Below are 21,422 nucleotides of genomic sequence, written 5' to 3'. Positions count from 1 at the left end.
TGAATTGATTAACGTGGACCCCGGCTTAAACAAGTTGAAAAACTTATTCGGGTGTTACCATTTAGTGATCAATTGTACGGAATATGTACTGTACTGTGCAATCTACTAATAAAAGTTTCAATCAATCAAAAAATCAAAAACATTGATATTAGTAAAGTGCAAACTTAAAACTTCTATCTTGAAAAATTACTTATGTAAATAAAAGTGTAGCATTGCACATTGCATGCAAATAAACTCCCAAGAAACCTATAAAGTTAGCAATAAACATTAATTAGTAATAAAAATCAATCAGATCAATTAACTGCAAACTTAAAACTTATGTTTTAAATAAAATACTACTGTAAATGAAAATGTATTATTGTACATTGTATGCAAATAAATAACCAAGTAAAACATTGAGATGTCTATAGTTTTAGTAGGTAGATAAATGCAGGCGTTTCACCTAAGTTTTCTGGGCTCCTTGTTCGTGTGTACTGATGTTAAAGACAATGTACACTTCATTGCACATGTAATATATCACTATAATGATGAATAAATGTGTTATAATTTCACAAGAGTTTTGCAGCAGCACACACGCGTACGAGCTGTCCGGTTTGGATGTGCAGAATGACTGCCTTAGTTATCGCTATGTGCATTCCATACTGTACATGGTACTTTGTGTAAATGATTTTGCCACAGTAAGCTGCTGCTTAGGTGGAGTTGTTGCTCCGGTCTTTTGCGCCTTGTAAAGAGTTGCATTCCCCTCACTCGGTTCGATGCTGTTTTAAATGCTTTTTTAAATAAACTTTGCAGCAAACAGTCACTTTCTCTACGGAATCCAAGCCTGTTGCAGCAAATCAAAGCATTGGCAACACTTTTATTTTTCTTTGGAACAAACGTCTCGCGCTCATTAGCATTAGCTATGTTTTGCTCGGCTTGTGGATTTTGGCTAAGGATCTAAGGGGGCAGGTGAGAGCTACGGAAGCTCATGGTGGCAAAAACTATGTCGGAGCAAGAGGAGAAAAACATAGATTTTAGATTTTTGAAATTGTCTGCAACAAAAAACTCGAATTTGTCGATGAAATCGATATATCGCCCAGGCCTAATTTAAAGTCACTTTTACCTCTATTGATAATTCTTGTTGGCGAACATAGCAATGAGCAGAGGAAGGAGGGGTGGGCAGAGTTGGATGGATGACACCTTTGTACTGTGTTACAAGTTCTTTCTTGGTTTTAATAGTGTTTCTCACCTTTATCAACGTGCTGGCAACTTTCTTTGGCCCCACGGTATTTAAAAAAAATGTTTTACTTAATCAAAAGCACAGAGAGACTTAAATAAATAAATGATAAATGGGTTATACTTGTATAGCGCTTTTCTACCTTCAAGGTACTCAAAGCGCTTTGACAGTATTTCCACATTTACCCATTCACACACACATTCACACACTGATGGTGGGAGCTGCCATGCAAGGCGCTAACCAGCAGCCATCAGGAGTAAGGGGTGAAGTGTCTTACTTGCGTTGTAACTGTTGGTTAGCAAACTTCAGAGTCAACCAGTGACAATGTCATAGAGGGTCGAGGGAGCTGGGTGAGCTTGCACGTTTTGTGATAAAAATTCAAATTACAAACTTATTTGGTTCTTGAACAGGGTTCATAAATAGAAAAGTTTGTATATTGAAGCAAATGTTTTCATAAGAAACAATGTGTACATGAATAAAAGGTTCCATACTCGACTAAAGTCCATATTTTAGTAAACTTTTTTCACTTTGAACACAATACAAAGCACTATACAGTACTGTATATCAAACAAAAATAACAAGTGGGGGATGGATCAACTTTCTATGTAATAACAAAGTCAAAACAACTAGCTGAACTGTCCTCATTTGCAGCCGCCTGACGACACACACTGTCACTAGCCCTGTGGCGCACTCAGTTCGAAATCATAAAACTCTAACTTTAACAGCCATGTCTCCACAATAATTGAGAATAAAATAAAATCCACTTTACCAAGGCGATTTATCTTCTTGGCATGCAGCGAAATGGGTGGTGGGGGTTGGGGTGGATGTGTGAGTGTGTGTCGAAAACACTACTACTTCCTGAAGAACACTTCCTGAGTTTCAAACCACACATCGCTTGTCCACTATTTTCTTTGGATTTATATTGTGCTTGAAAAACTTGAAAAAAATTGTAAAAAGATGTTTTAATCAAAATGAGCCCTGGAGATCGATCAGCCCCTGTGCTGATGGTCACACCATTTATGCACTGCAATGCACATAATGGGTGGATGAAACGATGGTACGCTGAGACAACGTTCGTTCACCAAAGCACATTTTTAATTGGTATGTGATTTGTAAATCGTAGAGTCCGTATATTGAGGGGGTCGTAAATCGAGTTTACATTGTACGAACACAGTTGGATTTCCAAAGTGTATTATTAACACAAAACTGAGTCACCAACACATGGAATTCTTTTTTTAGTCATTCGATTCTGCGGAATGATACGTAGGCATAAACGTACTAGGTTGTTACAAGCAATGTATGGCTAACAAAATTTGGGCAAACATTTGGCGAAAATTGTGTTTGAAGGCCGAAACCTACCAAAAAGCGAGGTACCACTGTATTCACAAACGTTGTTTAGCACTGTCACCCCAACAGTGATTGTAAACTGCGTCTTGGGTGTTTCTCTGTTTGACGTCTCCATTGTTGTTATAATACACTGATGTGGCGAGGACGTAGGGTTGATTGGATTTCCTGCAATGTTTCACACAGGTTGGCTGGAGCACCGCAAGGGACTATTACACATTCCTGTGGTCCCCCCTCCCTGAGAACTATGTGGACGGCACCGCAGTCAACAGAACAGTGGTCTTTCAGGGTAAAATCATAGTTATACATCATTTGATAGCTTTTAATAAACCACATGGCAGGAGACTATTTAACTCTTTGTTTAAGTGTTTCATGAAAAAGATTGGTGTTTGTGGCATCAGTTGTGATTCAATAAGTGACATAACAGAAAAGCTTTGGGTTAATTCTCAATTCCTTTTCTAGGATATTACGTGCCCAATGATGACGGCGAGTTCTACCAGTTCTGCTATGTGACCCACAAAGGGGAGATTCGGGGAGCCAGCACACCTTTCCTGTTTCGTGCCAACAGCCCTTCAGAGGAAGAGCTGTTGACCGTGGAGGACGAATGTAACTCTGATATCCTGGTAGTCACCACCAAAGCTGACTTTCTTGAGGTAAGGCCACCACTACCAGCATCCCTAACTGCAAATACAGCATTTCTACGTAAACCACTGTGTCTTAATAATTAAACTTTTTTTTTTCTAAAAAAAAAATAAAAAAAAAATTGAAAAACATTCTGATTTACTGATTTATCCTCCGACATGAAGTAATAAAATGTTGTGCCTGACCGAGATTGTGGTGCCTTGGAAGTATTTATCTCATTTTGGACTTGCAGTGAGAAATATGCGCAAGACAAATGGTAAATGGTAAATGGGTCGTACTTGTATAGCGCTTTTCTACCTTTTTTAAGGAACTCAAAGCGCTTTGACACTATTACTATACTACAAAGTATTGAATAAGCTTGTTGCATAAGAAAACTTATACAGTAGTACCTCAACTTATGAGCTTAATTGTATCAGTGATGGAGCTTTTAACTTAAGACTTGCATCTAAGTCCTTGGTTAGCGTTGAACTCATTCTGCTTCACTATGGTACAGACTAGCAGTGATACGCTCTTACTGCTTTGTCAAGTTGGCTAGACATTTGGGTCATGTTTTTGATTTTTTTCTTTAATTCAATGAAGATCAGCCACATCTCAGGACTTTCACACTCTCTTTCTTTGTTTAAATGGTTGGAAAACAAAGTTATGTCCATCTCTAGCCATAAGCTAATGCTAGTGATACAGTAAAACCAGATGCTGTGGGCGGATCTTACAGGGTTCACTGTGGCATTCGCTATGCTAACCAATGGCAGAGATGCTAGTAACTCAGCATTTGTGTGCAACTTAAAGCGTAACAAACAAATTAGCAGAAAGACAGCTCTTATCTCAGAATACTCTTAAGTTGGGGGGCTGTTAAGTTGGGGTATCACTGCACCTGGTTTAAAAACAAGCACAAAAGCATGATAGTGTGCCCACCGTGCTTCACAATGAGTATGGGGTTTTGCAGATGATGCGTTGTGTTGGTTTCACACCTTTTTCTTTTCTACAAAAAGCAAAGCTATCGTAGGCCCGGACAAAGTTAAGCAAATTCATTGGGTGTCCCAAAATAATTGTGTGAAATTGTGTTCAAATGTTGGACTATTACACTTTCAGTTTTCATTGCCTCAATGTAGTTGCTGGTGCACAATGTTAGTTTGCAGGCATCTTATGTTTAACAAGGTCTTTTTCCCTGTGCAGCAAAAGGTGGAAGAAATCCAGAGAGAGAAAGATGAGCTGGTCAAAAAGGTGGCTGTGCTGCAGCAGGAGATGGAGCAGTTGAAAACAGCCAAAGAGAGCCTGCAGAAGGAGTGTGAGCACGAGAAGGAGAACTGTGCCGTGATGAAAAGAGAGAATCAAGTGAGGTTACAGTGCAGGAGAAAGATTCTGCTGCACACATTTGATTTGAACCCAGTGAGGAAATCATATGTGCGACTTCCTCTTATTTTGTTCAACATTAAGACAAATGTCTATAGAGTATGTCTCTTAGCAGCCCCTAGAGTAGGGGTGTCAAACTCAAATACAGAGTGGCCCAAAATTTAAAACTGAACAAAGCTGAGGGCCAAGGTTGAACAAATTAACCTTTTAATAGGGACCCAAACAAGTTTTGCATTGAATATTGAACAAGCAAGGCTTATATAACTTTATAGTGACATGCAAAATCGAGTTTCAAATAATAATAATAATAATTACAAAATATCAATGGCATATCAAATACAATTTAAATAAAAATGTAATGCCTCTTTTCTATTTGCAGCCTTCTGAGGTAAATATCAACATTAACTTTTTCCACAAGCTAATACATTTGACAATAAAATAACAATGAATAAAGCAACCATTCAGGACTTTAAACTGTTCAGTTTGCAACACACTGATCTAATCTGATGTGCCCAAACCAGATACCAGGCATCTTTTCTTGGATGCTAGTTCATTAATGTCGGGGCTCAGGCTTTGAGCTGAGGCAACCTTCATTATCGAACGAAGGTGTTCATCAGTCATTATATCTCGTCCACCCGGACCACAATCTTGGGGGCGTGCCTTAAATGCACTGCCTTTAACGTACTCTACGAGCTGTTGTCACGTCCGCTTTTCATCCATTCTAACATCGTTCAGACCCAGTTACAAGATATGTGCGGCTTCTGTACGCACACACGAGTGAATGCCATGCATACTTCATCAACAGCGATACAGGTTACACTGAGGGTGCCAGTATAAAAAACTTAAACACTGTTAGAAATATACGCCACACTGTGAATCCACACCAAACAAGAATGACAAACACATTTCGGGAGAACATCCGCACCGTAACACAACATAAACACAACAGAACAAATACCCAGAATCCTTTGCAGCACTAACTCTTCCGGGGCGCCCCTGCCCCCACACACACACACCTTGTAGCGTCCCGGATGAGTTAATGCTGCAAAGGGTTCTGGGTATTTGTTCTGTTGTGTTTATGTTGTGTTACGGTGCGGATGTTCTCCCGAAATGTGTTTGTCATTCTTGTTTGGTGTGGATTCACAGTGTGGCGTATATTTCTAACCGTGATAACGTTTTTTATTTGGCTACCCTCAGTGCAACCTGTATCGCTGTTGATGAAGTATGTGTTGCATTCAATTGTGTGTGGGTGCAGAAGTCGCACATGTTATGTGACTTGGCCAGCACTCGTTGGACTGGCTGAAAAGCAGACATGACGTTTTTCGGGAGGGGCGCTGAAGTTTGGAAGACTCCCGGGAGGGTTGGCAAGTATTAGAATTAGCGGTGAGTGCGGTGATACTGCGGCACCGCCGCAATATATATTCGGCGGGCCAGCTTTAGTGTTAATTTGATATCGCCTCAAGGGCGATATCAAATTTGGCCCGCGGGCCAGAGTTTGACACCCATGCCCTAGAGAAAGACATTAACCCCTATTCAAAAATGTGTGTAAATCATGTTTTTGACAAACATGTATGTCTGTATTATCAGTATCTCAATCCAACAAGTCTTAAACATAAATCTGCTTTTTTTTTAAACGGCTTTCATTTGAGAGAAAGTGACGACTGATTTTGTGGCTGTTAATTTTATGGCCATGATTTTATATATAATGTGGCGTGAATATAAAGAATTCCCAAATCTCCTTGTTGGAGCCTATCTATATTATTTATTTATTAATTGTTTTGACAATGAAATCAAATAATGTCAATAATGATGTTGATGAATTATTGGATGTTTTAGATTTCATTGTGATTGACTGATTGTTTTCAGCTGCTCACGCTCCTACTGGTGAGCCACTTCCTCCTCCTATAATTAAGAAGACGGGACAGCTGGGTGCCCTTTGTCTGTCTATCATGTTGAAGGAGTGAGGAGTGAAACAATTTGTTTACCACTAAATTATATGGAAGCCACGCTAAACTATTTGGAAGCCACGCTAAACTATTTGGAAGCCACGCTAAATTATATGGAAGCCACGCTAAACTATTTGGAAGCCACACTAAATTAATTGGAAGCCACGCTAAACTATTTGGAAGCCACGCTAAATTATATCGAAACCACGCTAAATAAGTTATTTTGATTATTTTGAAAGTCAACCACGGAGAATATGTTTTGTTTGTGAAAATAAATTATGATCATTTGGAATCTCGACATATCTCCGCGAGTGCTTATTAAGGAATTTAGTGAGTCAAACACCTCCTCCTCAAGACTACTCTGCATTACTTTATTTTTATTTTTTCGAACTTTTTGAAAGCAAGAGTAGCCGTAACACTCCTCTTGAAATACATGTTTCCATGCTTCACAAAAAGAGCTAGGAATCTCCGGGTCATACAATAGGAAGCAATGCATGGCTGCACAACTTCTATTCTTTACACTGGAGTGCTGTGGTAGTTTTACTACATCGATATAACATCAAACTTCTGCTTATGGGTACTGGTTAAAAAAAAGAAACATTTTTGGATCAAATCTCATATATAATGAAATTATTATCTATTTGCGTCCAATATTTATTTTATAGTAATATTTAAGGGTAAATACTAAAAAATAAATATTTTTTACATTTAGTAGTAGTTTTTATGTACTTCAGTAATTCTTACATTGTTTTTTGTCAAACTAAATCTGGTGCCTTGCAGGAGGTGCAAAATTCTGCTATGGCCTTGCAAGAAGAAAAAGAGGAAGTTAAGAGAAGGCTGGAGGAGGCCACATCCAGGGTGTTACAGCTGGAAGAGGACCTTATTGGAGTGACCCAGAGAGGCTTGCAAAAGGAAACTGAGCTGGACTGGTAAATACCTACAACTTTATCTAGTTGTTGAATACTTGCAGTCGCAGAAGTTCATTTTAGATATAGTTACTAGTACAGCCAAAAGTGCATGACACGAAAGGAGGTCGGGGGGGGATCGATCCATAAATTGGTGGTGTCGACACCAAGGGTAACATCAGAATATGGCCAATACTAGAGTTATTAATTCAATATTTTTATTTCCTGAAAGAAAATGTTTGTTCGTGTCAATATTTACAAACTCTGGGAATAATTCCTTGGACACAGGAGGAGTTTGAGTGTCAAAACCAAAATATTATCGAAGTTAAAGTTGGTAGTTTTTAGTCAAGTTTAGTTATTGTGTAGTGTTGCCTTAGTTTTGCTCTAAAAATTGTATGTAATAAAAGAGCATAAGGAAGTTGTTTAAATAGTGTGATGATAGTTTTAAGCTGCCAATAGTACCCACCAAAAATTAGCAGAAAAATTGACAGTAAATGTGATCGGCATTGGTATCGGTCGACCTCACTCATGGATGATCGGAATCGGCAACATAAATCCCTGTTCGGAACATCCCTACATCGAAGCTTTAACAATTAACTTCTTGTGTCATCCTGCTCGGTGTGTGTGTGCGTGCGCGTGTGTGCGTGCGCGTGTGTGCGTGTGTGCGTGTGTGCGTGTGTGCGTGTGTGCGTGTGTGTGCGTGTGTGTGTGTGTGTGTGTGTGTGTGTGTGTGTGTGTGTGTGTGTGTGTGTGTGCGCATGTGTGCGCGCGTGCGCGTGTGTGTGCGTGTGCGTGTGTCCTAGTTCTCCAGTGATAATGATAGTTGGAAGGTGCTGTTTATTTTCCTCCCTGGCGGTGAGGATTAGTACCGGTATATTATAAATCGAACTATATATTTTACATTGTGAATAAAAAGCACGTTCGAGACGGTGTTCTGGCAAGACACACACACACTCCTGAAATTCACACACGCACTTCCTGCATGTGTGTAATAAGGATTCTGAAAATGTAATTATGTCTCACTGAGTCTGCATTCCCTTTTTAAGAAATTCTTATGAGTACATTGTTTAGCCCTGTAAACAAGGACACAGCTGCGGTAAAATCGGTTACAAAAGACAAATATCCCCGATACTTGTAGAAACTCCACATCCATACATAAAAACCTGACAGTATGATGCAGACTTTATTTTCTTAGTTGTAATTTTACATGAAAGGAAAGTTCCTGTAGGTGAAAATAAAGTTTTCCACCAGCTCTTTCTGTTTGCAATTGGTCATAAAAAATGGCATTTATATCAAATTAGTAACCGTTTTGATGTTGTGTTTTGTAGCCTGAAGGATCGAATGAAGAAGCTCACTACAGAGAAGGAAAATCTCGAGTCTCAATTAAAAAATGAGAGGGATGAGAAGGAACTTTACAAGGTAATGCTGTCCTGGTAGTTTAATGTGTTTCTTAGTTTTATGTGCTGTATTGGGATAATGCTGCTCCTTCCTGGTCCTTTTGTTGTTACTTCAAAGATTAAAAGCAGCATTGCGATGCAATGCCAAGGTTCCAGAATATGGCAGGAAGGAGCTCTCATGTCACATAATCATTTTCTCAATTAAGTTGGCAGCGGTTCACTTGACAACTATGTTCAGTGGCAGCTTTATGTCATCCCTGATTTACAGGTTTTTTTTTAAATCATTACATAGTTTCAAAAGGGAGGTCCACTTTACCAGAGTTTCCTGTTTCTGTTTTGAACCTTTTTTTTTTTATTACTATGAGTATTATGCATACTTTTCCCCAAGCATGCAGTCTAAAGTGGGCTTGCCTAATTAAGCAGTCTTGCTGTGTTTGGTGTTTTTGCATCGTTGTTGTGGTGGGGACTGCACAGGAAATGGGAGTGCCACAAACTACACATTTATCACGGAAATGGTAAAAAAGAACATCAGTAATTTAACTTTGGAATGGCTTGGCTTTTCTCAAATAATTTGATTCTGTCATTAAAGTCATTGCACATTTATTTTGATTGTCACATGCTCTTTATTACCTGATTGTTATTACATAAATGTGCCTTTTATGTTGATTAATGAGCTCTCGCTTATGTGTGTTTGTATCAGATTCACCTGAAAAACCGTGAGTTGGAGAACACGAAGCTAAGTGCGGCGCTGCAGAAGCTAAAGTCGGTGGATGTAAACAAAGACGACACCATTGCTCAGTGTAAAGAGGAAGTGGAACGCCTGCAGATGTGCCTTACAGAGAAGGAGAATCAGTACAGAGAAATCATGGCCAAGGTTTCTCATTTGGTAATCAACCTAGAGATGATTTAAAAAAAAATTCAAAGTGCCTTTTTGCCTACAACGTGTTCATTGATGAAACAGGGAGATCTGAAAGCCCTGAAGGAGCAACTGCGGCAGAAAGAGGAGCAACTCCAGGCCAACCAGCAGCAGTCCTCTCTGTTGGCCGCCGAGCTGAGGGATGCGTCGAGCACCCGTGATCGCACCATGTCCGAATTGTACCATATGAAGCTGGAGGCAGATGCCCTACGTCAAGCCAAAGCCGAGGCTCAGGCTCACTGTGATCGCCTGCAGAGCCTGGTAGAGCAGATGAAGGCAGAGGCCAAACATGAAGCCGTAAGTCAATGCCTTTTGGGAAAAATTAAAACTTGAGTGGTGCTGGTCGACCCTAAATAGTTATTCCCAATGTAAACAAAATGAATAGCTATGATCCAAGTGAAAAAATAAGTTAACCGGCTATTACTCAAATAATATAAGCAGAATAAAACAAAAAGGGCCTGTTCTACTAAAGGATTGCGTCTATTAAAACACATGCAAACTTCTGGGGTGTCCCCATTTTGTCATTCACTGTCACCTACAGGCCAAAGCAGAGGAAGACTTGTGTGGCACAGACCCAGCTCTTGTAGCAGAGCTTCAGAGAGAGGTGGAGGACCTGAAGCTGCGGCTGCACATGGCAGCAGAGCATTATAAAGAGAAATACAAGGAGTGTACACGGCTGCAAAAGCAAGTGCTGAAACTGTCCGAGCAGCAAGGGGTGGGTCCACTAAGCAGCATTGCATAGTACAGTTTGCACTTTGTTCACCTTTCGTTTGTTGGATTTTTTTGTTTAGGAGCAGAAGAGAGGCTCAACACAAGAGCTGATGACTGTGCCTGCATCAGTTAGTCCAGACACATCAGTGCCAGGTATTTTAAAATTCACTCTACACTTTTGTTTGGTTATATAATAAGCCATCATGGTCCTCACAGGGAGTCCTGATTCTGAAGTTCCCTTGCTGGAGGCCATCCAGGAGAAGCTGAAAGGCATCAGTAGAGACGTTTTCGACAGGAACGATAAATACAGAAAATACAAACAGATGTTGTTGGTAACAAAACATACTTTTTCATATGGTGCGCTGTTATCTACAAAGCATTTGTTCACCTCTCTTTGCTCTTAAGGAGGAGAAGGAGCGGAGCTGCATGTTTGCGGATGAACTCGCCAAGATGGAGGTGAAATATAAGGAGCAACTGAAGGTTAACGACAACCTGAAGCTGCAGTTGGCCTCAGAGGAAGACCGCTGCAAGGTGGGTGCAACAGCAGACAGAATTTTTTGTTGGTACACTTTTTTTACACACTTAAACTCACTGAATTGAACGTTTCTGAAAAGCAAGCACAATATAAAACTCATGTTGCAGCTTGTAATGTAGCTTTTATTTTAACTTGTCATCTTTGCATTTGTTTTTTATTGTTATCCTTTCTCAAGCCTGTTCTTTTATTGGTTTATTGTTTTGTTCAAATTCATTTTTTTTTGTTTAGTTTTTTTTGTAGTACGGCACCTAACCAGAAGTGCAATGAGCAGCAAGTGCAGAATTACATTATGTACAGAAATGTACAGTGAAAAAGTGCATAGTTTGACACATAGATGGCTAGATGACTGTACAGATCACTGAAATGTTATACCGTAGTCACATTTACGGATTCTTATATACAGAAAGAGGCGCGATGAACGTCCTACACGGATGTGTATATATATATATATATATATATATATATATATATATATATATATACAATATACAAATGCTTGGGTCTGCTGTACAGATAATTATAAACAAATTTAAGTGCAATGAACATAATCTACTTAATGAATATAATATATATATGCTACAGTATGAGTGTTTACTGTGTATATATAGTACAGAAGTTCTATTCCTAAATTAACACTTAAGGTACTCACAGTACACATGAATAACATAAAAAATACAGTACTAAAAATATTAAATTGAAGAAAGAAAAAAAGATTACGAATTTATTTATAAAATTATGTTGCACACTGGAAGGGGTGTTGCAAGCGAGGGAGAGACAAGACTATTAGGTAAGGAAAGTCTCAGTAATGAGAACACTTTCAATTAATACATTACACGGGCTGGAAATTCTACACAGTGTAAAAAATTATGGTGTAAAACTATTTTTGAAAACATTTGATTGTGACATGCTGACATGCAGCAACTAAGATGTTTAGTTGCGCACATTGAACATACAAGCTGTGCTCTCATTCTATACTCAGAGAAATGCCAGACGGATGTGTTTTTAGGGTGCGTTCAAGGACTGCTGAACAGAATATGATACCACAACGCCCGGCAGAAATTATTCATATTAGTAATAGATTTTATTTGCAGTAGATCTTGCAATTGTTGTTGTTGTGGTGCCTGTTCTGTTAATCACTTTCTTCAGACTTTTGGTTGTTGAATTTTTATTTCTCGAAAAGATTAATATAGCAAATGCTTTTAATGTGGACTGAGGATTAAGGAATGTTTTTTAAACCTAGAGGTGAAAGATACTTTATACCCATAACGGGCTGCACACGGCCTTAGCCGCGTCGGGTCAATGTGACTGTTATGTCCTCAATGTATGGCTATTGTAAACTCAGCCTTTGATTATATCTCCCTTCCTTCAACACAATCCTTGTGACCGTGTTGTTTATGAGCTGGCCCGTCTGTGAAACAACACTTTACGGCTGTTTATGTCAGCCACTGGAGACAAGTAAAGCTTGGCTCGCAAGCATCCTCTCCAGTTCCCGGCCTAATGCTTCGCTTGGCTCTGGGCAGGCGGATATTTGCCCCAGTGTCTCTGAAGAGCTCAAACATGTAGCCTTACCGCATATAAATCAACGCTCGGAAAGGAGGAATCTTTTGTAGTGCAGATAAGTTTATGTCACACACACACACACACACACACACACACACACACACACACACACACACACACACACACACACAGAGTGCTCTTTACTGTGAGGAGCACATGACATATGCATGAGAAGCAGAAGCATTGTTTATCCTGTGTTTTCTGTAGAGCCAGGTAGCCCAGAAAGGGCGCGAGCTTAAGGATCTGAAGGAAACACTAGCTCTTGTTGTGAAAGAGAAGGAAAAACTGGAGGTTGGTGACCTTTTTCATTTTCCAGTTTATAGACTCTTTCCATTGCCTCTTCTTGAGTGTGAAATATCTTCTAATTGTAAAAAAGCTAAGTCAATCTGTTGTTTTCCATTCCATTAGTCTGGAGCACAGCTCTGCCTAAAATGACCTAAAATAATGTTTGGACGTGATTCTGGTGTAGCTTTAAGGAGCACGATGACTCCATTTGAGGTTAAGGCTGTAAATTCAATTGACGTCTGCTACGAACATCAATGAAACAAACCTGTCTTGTTCCCTTTGGAAGAGAAGAGTTGTATCCAGTGTTTTCCATACATTTTTTTTATTAAAAAAGATTGGACCGCCACAAGTAGATTTGCCCTCGCTCATTAACACATTATTATGGGTCTGACTGTGTACATCTCATTGTTGTTAAACACCTCAAACACCCATGGTGTGCCGGAGAATAAGAAGATGTAGCAGGAGATCAGTATTGCCAGCTCTTATTTGGAAATGACTCCACCACCCCTCTAGATACTATTTTCCTCAAAAATGCAACTATTTACGGAGGCTCTCAAAAAGGTTAGATGGAATTAAAACTAATTTAGAAGTGTAAAGGTTCTTCTATTTAGGAGATTTATTAAAATGTGGCAGCACCACAGCAAGTTCTGTGTAGGTTTCACTTTTGCTTCTCCTCGCACATAAATGTGGTGTGTTCAAAAACTACCAAACAAAGTAATGACAAAATAAACATTTTTTCGCCCAACCTGACACCCCTGCAAAATATTGGGACTTTTGCTGCATGTTACGGGCCTCAAAAAGGATGAAAATGAAGAAACACACACAGCAATTTCAATAGGACGCTGTTGGCCTTGTTCTGCTGCCTGGGCCCTAAGAAAATTTAAATAATTAAATAAAATAAAGTGAAATGAAACAAAAAGAAACTGTGATAGGCTCCAGGAAAATAAAATAAAAAAATGTATAAATTAAAAAAAAGATCTGAATTTGTGGAGCCGAGTTATTAACGTTTTGTGTTTTGTGACGAATCATTGGAGCAATGTTTGCCCACATCTTACGGCGTAGGCAAAATTTGTTCGCAATTAATCATCACTTCTATGTTTACTGTCTTTAATTTTAACTGTGACTCATTTGGCCAAAGTCCTGAGGGGGAGATGTTAAAGTACAACCCCTTTTTTTTGCCGAAAAATTACCAAAAACCAAGTTTGGCACCATAGCAAGCCCAAATCTTATGGCGTACCAATAATGTGTCCGCAATTTGTCATCGCCTATATGTGTAGTATCTGTAATTTTACCGCGACTCCTAGGAGGAGTTAGTTAAAGTTCAACTCCTTATTTTTGCCAAAAAAATGGAAAAGGAAAACCAAAATGACCAACTTCCTGTTCGTTTTCATGTACTTGTTCCTGAGACTTTTATGTGCGTTTTGTCATGATATGTGTCCTGCAATTTTTGTTGTGATATGAGAAACTGGTAGGATGGCCTAATTTTTTTCTATTTTTAAACTTCATTTTCGAACCTCCAAAATATGAAATTTTTTTCCCATACATGACACGCCTGCAAAATATGGGGACTTTTTGTGCATACACATTTCACCACACCTAGTGTGTGTGTGTGACAATCATTGGTACTTAACTTTTATATTAAGGGCTTCAAAATGGTGTCCAAACGTATGGAAGAAAAAACACAGCCATTTCAATCGGGCCCTTGCGGTGCTCTGCATGGCCTCTGCTTGCTACGCTGCTCGGGCCCTAATAAGTACCCTAAAAGCACGTATTGCTCTTCTCAATGAGCTTCGGGTGCTGCTGTGAATGCCTCCCCCATATAAAAGCACTCATAAAAAAATATGTACAGGTAAATTTTTAGTTCTAAAGATATTTGTTGTTTTTACATTTTTTTTAATAGGGCTGTCTAAGTTAACGCAACTTGACGAAAGTTTCCTTTAACGACACTATTGTTTTTAAATGGTGCGATTTACGTGTGTCCTTGTGTGACTCTCTTTCCATACCGTAGCAGTGGAAACGCAGCGGTGTTCTGGCTGATGTTGAGTCACAGGAACAAATAGAGATTTGTAAGGGACAAAAGAAAGACCTAAGTTATTCCTGTCTACATCGTTGTGAGTTCATAGTTCCTGGCAGCAGTATTGCTAAGTCGACCAACATGACGTGACTTTTTTTAAAGTCTCTTGCAAAGTTTGCTGGTCGCAGGTTGTGTTTTTTGGGGGGGACTTGTTTTTCACTGTGTCGCTTATTTGGGCTTGTTTTTTGTCTCTCCCCACAATAAAGCAAACCACGTCTGCGCCAGCAAGTACTTTGTCCTTTTCTACACAATGTTTCCTGGTTATGGTGGCCCCGGTTGACTTGGCACCCTCTTAAACATGCGCAAGCAAATAACGCATGTGCAACCACGCCTGAGCCAAGACTGACAGACAAACAAGTGATGAGACAGAAAGAGTTTATAGGGAAAACTTGATAAAAATATTTAAAATATACATTTCATATTGGGAGAAAGAGAAAGCACTGAAGTACTGAATTAGACCGCAAGTGGAAAATGTCTTATGCCTATGTGCGTGTCTGTCTGTCCATTTTCTGTTGAACTGTTAAAAAAAGCATAACAAACATTTTAATGATGGGTATACTTATTTAGACCTGGGGCTATCGATTATTTTAGTAATCGAGTAATCTATCGATAAGTTTGTTTGAGTAATCGGATAAAACACACTTTATACACTCAATGTGTCTTTTACTGAAAATAGTGGAAATCAACAAATATTTTTCTGCTTGCACGTCATCAACATTGAAATTGAACGTTAAACGTGCATTAATAAAAATAAAAATAAATATCTGCAGTTTGCCTGTACACCGATCACGGCATCCACACACCACCACTCTCATGTGCACTCGGTTGCAGCAGCAGTGTGGAAACCGTGTCCACTTATTTAAAGTTCCGGGCACTCCAGGCGGTCCACATTTTATTAATCTCTATTAGTTACACTCAACAGGATATAAGTCAACGCCTTTTTCTATTCAAATCATTACATTTAATTGTGGCACCCCTAATTGCGATAATTATGAGTAAATATGAACAAAATGCGATTTAATATTTTTTCTACTCCTATTTGTCTTCTGCAATGTCTCCCACAGCGTCCGTTACATATTCATGCATATGCGTCACGGCCAATTTAGATGGCAGTTTTTAGATGTACCATCTTTTCTACTGGCAGTGAGACTTGCTGGCGGCGTATTGATGCATGGTGTCTTTGTGTTCTCAGGAGAGTCAGAAGAACCCCAACAAGGGCGAGCATGGGGCCAGTGGCAAAAGTAGTCCAGAGAAAGTTCAACCCAGTGTGCCTTTATTCCTGCAATACCGCTACCCTTATACCCTGGATGCTCCCACCCCGCTGTTGGTGTCTCAGAGCCCCTCAAAGCTGCACTTTGGGAACCCTTACTCCGTCCCTGAATCAAAAGGTTGGTCCATGTCATCTTCAGACGCAAAAAAGACCCCCTGATGTCATTGAGTACCATGTCTCTCACTCTGGTCATCTCACAACTGGATGATTGCTGGTTCAATCCTCAGTACTCCCGTGACTATGTCACAGTACCCTTGGGCAAGATACTGACTCTACAGTATCTCCTGATGCTGCATCATCACTTGTAGAGTGAAGTAACAGAGTTGCACGATACAGACGATAAACAATATCAATTAAAAATTGATATATCGCAGGGTTCACAAGAGTTGGCCGGCACGCATAACATTTGTGGTCACGTCCTTCCTGATGCTCTGACCCACCACCAAACATTTCAGGAAGATCGAAGCATGCGTAAGGAAGTTATGACAGTTATAATTTTCCACTACAAGGGGGCGATAATGGTGCCGCAGTAAGCATGCAGTTGTGTCCCACCCAACACCTTAACCCACCATCAAAAATTTCAGGACGATCGGAGCACAGGTTAGGACTGTCAATAATGTTCCACCACAAGAGGTGATATTGGTGCCATTGCAGTAATGCAGTTGCATCCCACCCAATATTGTGACCCACCATCAAACATTTCAAGAAGATCGGAGCTTGCGTAAGGAAGATATTATTATTACAGTTTTGCACCACAAGGGGGCGAAAATGGCGCCGCAGTCCTCAGGCATTTAAGTTCCCACCCAACACCCCAAACCACCATCTAAAATTTCAGGAAGATCGGAGCATGTTGAAGGAAATTATGACCGTTATAATTTTCCACCGCAAGGTGGCAATATTGGCACCGCTGCAGTGATGCAGTTGCATCCCACTCATTACTGTGATACGCCATCAAATAATGCGGCATGATCGGAGCATTTGGAAGAAAGTTATGGCTGTTATAATTGTTCACCACAAGATGATAGTGTCAAAAGTAACTATTAGGCATGATCAGACTTCGATCTTAAAGTTTTATCTCAGTTAGAAAGAAGATCCGATCAACTTAAAAGAGCTGTTTGCAACATTTACACAGATGCTTAGAGGTCGCTTTAGGTGTTGTTAGCTAATAGTAGCAATTTGGATAGCTAGCGTTAGCTGTCATTGAATGCATATTGTATCACAAAAACAACATGACTGCAAATTGTTTGCTGCTTCTCTCGGACTGCTTTTGTATGTGTTGACGAGATAGGGTGAGTGACCGCCGTTAAACACCAATCATTTGATTTGGGCCAGTAAAAAATGTTGTTACATAAACTTGATAATTGTAAAAAATATAGACAATTGTAAAACAAATATGTTCTGTTAAACCACTAATGGTAACATAATCTAGCCGGTGGTGTTCTTGTTATATATTTTTTACATATTTATGTAAAATTATATTTGAATATGTACATATGTTACATTTACATGTTAAATACATACTGGCGTGGTCAGAAGTTTACATACACTTGTGAAGAACATAATATCATGGCTGTCATCAGCCCAGAGGTTGGGTCTTGGGCGCAGTTGGGTGTTCCAACAGGACAATGACCCCAAACACATGTCAAAAGTGGTAAAGGAATGGCTAAATCAGGCTAGAATTAATGTTTTAGAATGGCCTTCCCAAAGCTCTGACTTAAACGTGTGGACAATGCTGAAGAAACAAGTCCATGTCAGAAAACCAACACATTTAGCTGAACTGCACCAATTTTGTCAAGACGAGTGGTCAAAAATTTAACCAGAAGCTTGTGGATGGCTACCAAAAGCGCCTTATTGCAGTGAAACTTGCCAAGGGGCATGTCACCAAATATTAACATTGGTGTATGTATACTTTGACCCAGCAGATTTGGTCACATTTTCAGTAAACCCATAGTAAATTCATAAAATAACCAAACTTCATGAATGTTTTTTGTGACAAACAAGTATGTGCTCCAATCACTCTATCACAAAAAATAAGAGTTGTAGAAATGATTGGAAACTCAAGACAACCATAACATTATGTTCTTTACAAGAGTATGTAAACTTTTGACCACGAATGTACATATTCAAAAAGTTTTAATGTTACTGTACAGAAGTTACAAACAGCACCAGTAAGTACAGCAATGACCGCTTGATTGGTAATGGCGTGGGGCAGATTTCGCAGCCAGGCTCTGCTCGCTACGAATAGCTATGAACAGGAACTGACCCATCAAACACTTCAGGGTGTCAACATCATCATTTCTACCAAATAAGATCAAGACCTGAATTTGTGGAGCCGAGTTATAAGCATTTTGTGTGTTGTGGCAAACCATCTCAGCAATGTTTGGCGCCATGCCATGCCCTCATCTTATGGCGTAGAATTTTTTTTTTGCATTTGATCATCACCTACGTATATGTGTAGTACAAGATAACGTTAACGTTATCAGACACATACAAAAAGGTTCACGTTAATGTTACCGTTAGCCACTGACTATGCTTAGGTAACGTTAGTCTAGCTAACATTACTGCAGTCCTGGTTGACATAAGAGGTAACGTTACTACAAGTGAGCAGATATGGAAATTAACCGGCAACAGTTAACGTTAGTTACTCACCGGCGTCACCGCCACAGTAGCTGGGACTTGGGCAGCTGGCAGAAGAAGAGGGGCGTTCTTCGTCGTCTCTGCCGCTGCTTCAACACGTGTTGAAGACACGACACGCTTGCTGTGCTTCCCCCTTACACGAGAGCGAAGCCTGGCAATAATTGCATATTGCCGCTTCCTGTTTTTTTTTGGTGAAATCATGGCTTCTTTTCCGGTCCATTTTTTTCCTGCTTTCCCCATCTGCGCCTAATGACTGAGCTACGTGACGTAATTTCTTGTGATGTCCCACGGGGCATTTCTTGTCGGGACGGGATTCGTTCCCAGGGATTCGAATAAAGAACCAACTCTTTTTCTTTACTATAGTGGTCTCGATAACGGGTACCGGTTCTCAAAAAGGGATTCGAGTCCGAGGTCTCGGTTCTTTTCTTATCGAACAACCGGGAAAACCGGTTTCGAGCATCATCCCTAATTGTCTCACACTTAAAATCAGGTTCACTTGACGAGTGCAGGGCTGGTACACCTTACTGGGCTGAGATATTCAATATTTTTACTGTATAAGAACATAGTGGATTACAAAACTTAAATAATTTGATTGACAGCATTTGTGATTGTGTTCCCTGCAGACGAAGACGATGAGGAGCTGTCAGATGAGCAGCTGCTTTGTCTCCCCCCCACGGGCCCACCCTCATGGGATAGCAACGTTGTGTGTATCCAACCCACACGTAATCAGGCCCGCCCCGATGGCCACGAGGAGGCGGAGGATAAGCCGAGCAACACCAACAACAACGTAACATATTTAAGTTTGATATGATTCACATAAATTGTCGCACTATAGTGAGCACACATTTTAGATGTCATTTTATCACACTGTCTTAAGGGATAATAATATACAAATGACACTTGCATATGCTTTAAGAGTTGTCAGTGTACAGTAGGGGTGTAACGGTACACAAAAATTTCGGTTCGGTACTTACCTCGGTTTAGAGGTCACGGTTCGGTTCATTTTATAAATAATTGTTGAAAACATTTTTATTGTCAAAAATTATGAATTGATTTTGAAATTAAATCATTAAAAATTGCGATTGGGATTGAATTGATACAACATTAGGCCATACAACATAAAAAAACACTTTATATCAATAGATAGATCTGAAGTTGCTAAAATATATCAAACCGTAAAGAGTAAAACAAAAAATGTATTCCTGTTTATGACACTTTTGTGATCACGTCCCTTTTGGATTCCAATAGTAAGTGTGTATAATCAATCTTAAAGATGTGGGGAATTTTGCCTATCGTTCACAATCATGACAGACAAGAACACATGTTTTTTTTTTTTTTGCATGCTACTTTCATCAATCAATGAATCAATGTTTATTTATACAGCCCTTAATAACAAGTGCCTCAGAGGGCTTCACAAACCACAACGATATCCCTGGATTCGAACTAATACTTATCCCAATGGTTTTGTTTGGTCAAGCATTTCCAGTTGATTTTGGGCAAGCACGCCATTTCTGTCGGCATAGCTTGTCTTCAAGCTCCACATTTACGCCGCCAAGTCATGCCGGTCCTGACTCTCACGGCTTTCGTTTGCTCTAATGTTTCACCCTCTCTTCGTGCTCGCTTGTAGAACCAGCAGTTCATCCTCCGTATATTCAGCTTCAAAAAGATAAGGTTGTGAATCCTCAAAGAGTCATTTTTGGTGTTTATTACTAAGTGTGCCGTTATTAGAACACACATTTGTTGACGGAAGTAGTAACTGCGTTCATATGAGCGCTGAAATAAATGCGCCCAGGGAATAAGTTCCGGCAAAGCTTAAAATGACCAAAATACGGTAAATATTAGAGATGTCCGATAATGGCTTTTTTGCCGATATCCAATATTCCGATATTGTCCAACTCTTAATTACCGATTCCGATATCAACCGTTACCGATATATACAGTCGTGGAATCAACACATTATTATGCCTAATTTTGTTGTGATGCCCCGCTGGATGCATTAAACAATGTAACAAGATTTTCCAAAATAAATCAACTCAAGTTATGGAAAAAATGCCAACATAGCACTGCCATATTTATTATTGAAGTCACAAAGTGCATTCTTTTTTTTAACATGCCTCAAAACAGCAGCTTGGAATTTGGGACATGCTCTCCCTGAGAGACCATGAGGAGTTTGAGGTGGGCGGGGTTGGGGCGGGGGGCTAGGGGGTAGCGGGGGGTGTATATTGTAGCGTCCCGTAAGAGTTTGCTGCAAGGGGTGCTGGGTATTTGTTCTGTTGTGTTTATGTTGTGTTACGGTGCGGATGTTCTCCCGAAATGTGTTTGTCATTCTTGTTTGGTGTGGGTTCACAGTGTGGCGCATATTTGAAAAAGTGTTAAAGTTGTTTATACGGCCACCCTCAGTGTGACCTGTATGGCTTTTGACCAAGTATGCCTTGCATTCACTTGTGTGTGTGAAAAGCCGTAGATATTATGTGATTGGGCCGGCATGCAAAGGCAGTGCCTTTAAGGTTCATTGGCGCTCTGTACTTCTCCCTACGTCCGTGTACCACTCCGTACAGCGGCGTTTTAAAAAGTCATATATTTTACTTTTTGAAACCGATACCGATGATTTCCGATATTACATTTTAAAGCATT

The 21,422-nt window shown here is 39.8% G+C and overlaps 1 protein-coding gene across 2 annotated transcripts in view; it reads left to right on the top strand.

Moving 5' to 3' along the window:
• tax1bp1b (Tax1 (human T-cell leukemia virus type I) binding protein 1b) overlaps positions 1-21,422 on the top strand; it is a 41,814-nt gene that overhangs the window by 19,109 nt on the left and 1,283 nt on the right. Inside the window, exons 3-16 of one of the 2 annotated variants that reach the window (XM_061953672.1) lie at positions 2,747-2,849; positions 3,023-3,213; positions 4,376-4,534; positions 7,279-7,427; positions 8,732-8,822; positions 9,501-9,686; positions 9,762-10,013; positions 10,258-10,431; positions 10,508-10,580; positions 10,644-10,759; positions 10,833-10,958; positions 12,730-12,813; positions 16,074-16,269; positions 19,412-19,575. In XM_061953672.1, coding sequence (XP_061809656.1) covers positions 2,747-2,849; positions 3,023-3,213; positions 4,376-4,534; positions 7,279-7,427; positions 8,732-8,822; positions 9,501-9,686; positions 9,762-10,013; positions 10,258-10,431; positions 10,508-10,580; positions 10,644-10,759; positions 10,833-10,958; positions 12,730-12,813; positions 16,074-16,269; positions 19,412-19,575 — 2,064 coding nt within the window. The remainder of the gene's footprint in view (positions 1-2,746; positions 2,850-3,022; positions 3,214-4,375; positions 4,535-7,278; positions 7,428-8,731; positions 8,823-9,500; positions 9,687-9,761; positions 10,014-10,257; positions 10,432-10,507; positions 10,581-10,643; positions 10,760-10,832; positions 10,959-12,729; positions 12,814-16,073; positions 16,270-19,411; positions 19,576-21,422) is intronic. The other variant, XM_061953681.1, reaches the window with a different exon arrangement.

This window comes from Nerophis lumbriciformis, linkage group LG04, assembly GCF_033978685.3.
Source record: "Nerophis lumbriciformis linkage group LG04, RoL_Nlum_v2.1, whole genome shotgun sequence".
NCBI classification, from domain to species: domain Eukaryota; kingdom Metazoa; phylum Chordata; class Actinopteri; order Syngnathiformes; family Syngnathidae; genus Nerophis; species Nerophis lumbriciformis.
Note: the sequence above shows the minus strand (reverse complement) of the source record. Positions and strands in the feature narration are given on the sequence as shown.